At 54.1% G+C, this 575-nt stretch overlaps 1 protein-coding gene across 1 annotated transcript in view; it reads right to left on the bottom strand.

The window, feature by feature from the left end:
- NOV (nephroblastoma overexpressed) overlaps positions 1-332 on the bottom strand; it is a 6,509-nt gene extending 6,177 nt beyond the window's left edge. Inside the window, exon 1 of the mRNA XM_026055701.1 lies at positions 311-332. Coding sequence (XP_025911486.1) covers positions 311-332 — 22 coding nt within the window. The remainder of the gene's footprint in view (positions 1-310) is intronic.
- Between the last annotated feature and the right edge of the window lie 243 nt (positions 333-575).

Raw genomic sequence — 575 nt, 5'->3', positions numbered from 1 at the left:
CAGCCTGCGGCCCCCCGCTGTTGCCACGCATGGCTGGTCGCTGCTCGCTTGGGCTGCGGTAAGCGATTCAGGGTTTGCCTACAAGCCGGCTCCCACGCAGGCGCTGGACCTTATACCACGATTTATAAATCCTGCTGAAGCAAACGCCGCCTCTCTGTTGTAGCTACCTGGCGAGGGACTAGACTACATCCTAGTCCAGTCTGTGGCGACTGGCCACCCCTGAGTGTAAGCACCTCTCAAGAGCCTGAGCAGCTTTCAAACTTTGTGTTTCGACCCTTCTTGAACTTTTTGAACTGTCTCTCAGTGTTACAGAGGGCATGAAAGGACCTCATTAACATAAGGCGCTGTAGGGGCGACACACTCGCTTCATAAACTCTTCACTTGCCAGGTTGTAGGTGCTGTTCATCAGCAGAGAGGTCCAGGCGTATCGGCGTGTTGGAAACAGGAATTGCATGGGGAGCCCTTCGCACTCTGCAACACGAACCTCCTGGGATGAGCTGAAGAGATACCAGACGCATCGGTGCTTAGTTTGTGTGTGTGACCGTGAAATATGCAGAGCCCAACATGTCAAGCCT

This window comes from Apteryx rowi, unplaced genomic scaffold (assembly GCF_003343035.1).
Source record: "Apteryx rowi isolate R43461 unplaced genomic scaffold, aptRow1 scaffold_125, whole genome shotgun sequence".
In the NCBI taxonomy this organism is placed as follows: domain Eukaryota; kingdom Metazoa; phylum Chordata; class Aves; order Apterygiformes; family Apterygidae; genus Apteryx; species Apteryx rowi.
The sequence above is the reverse complement of the archived record's forward strand: the minus strand, read 5'-3'. Positions and strand labels throughout refer to the sequence as shown.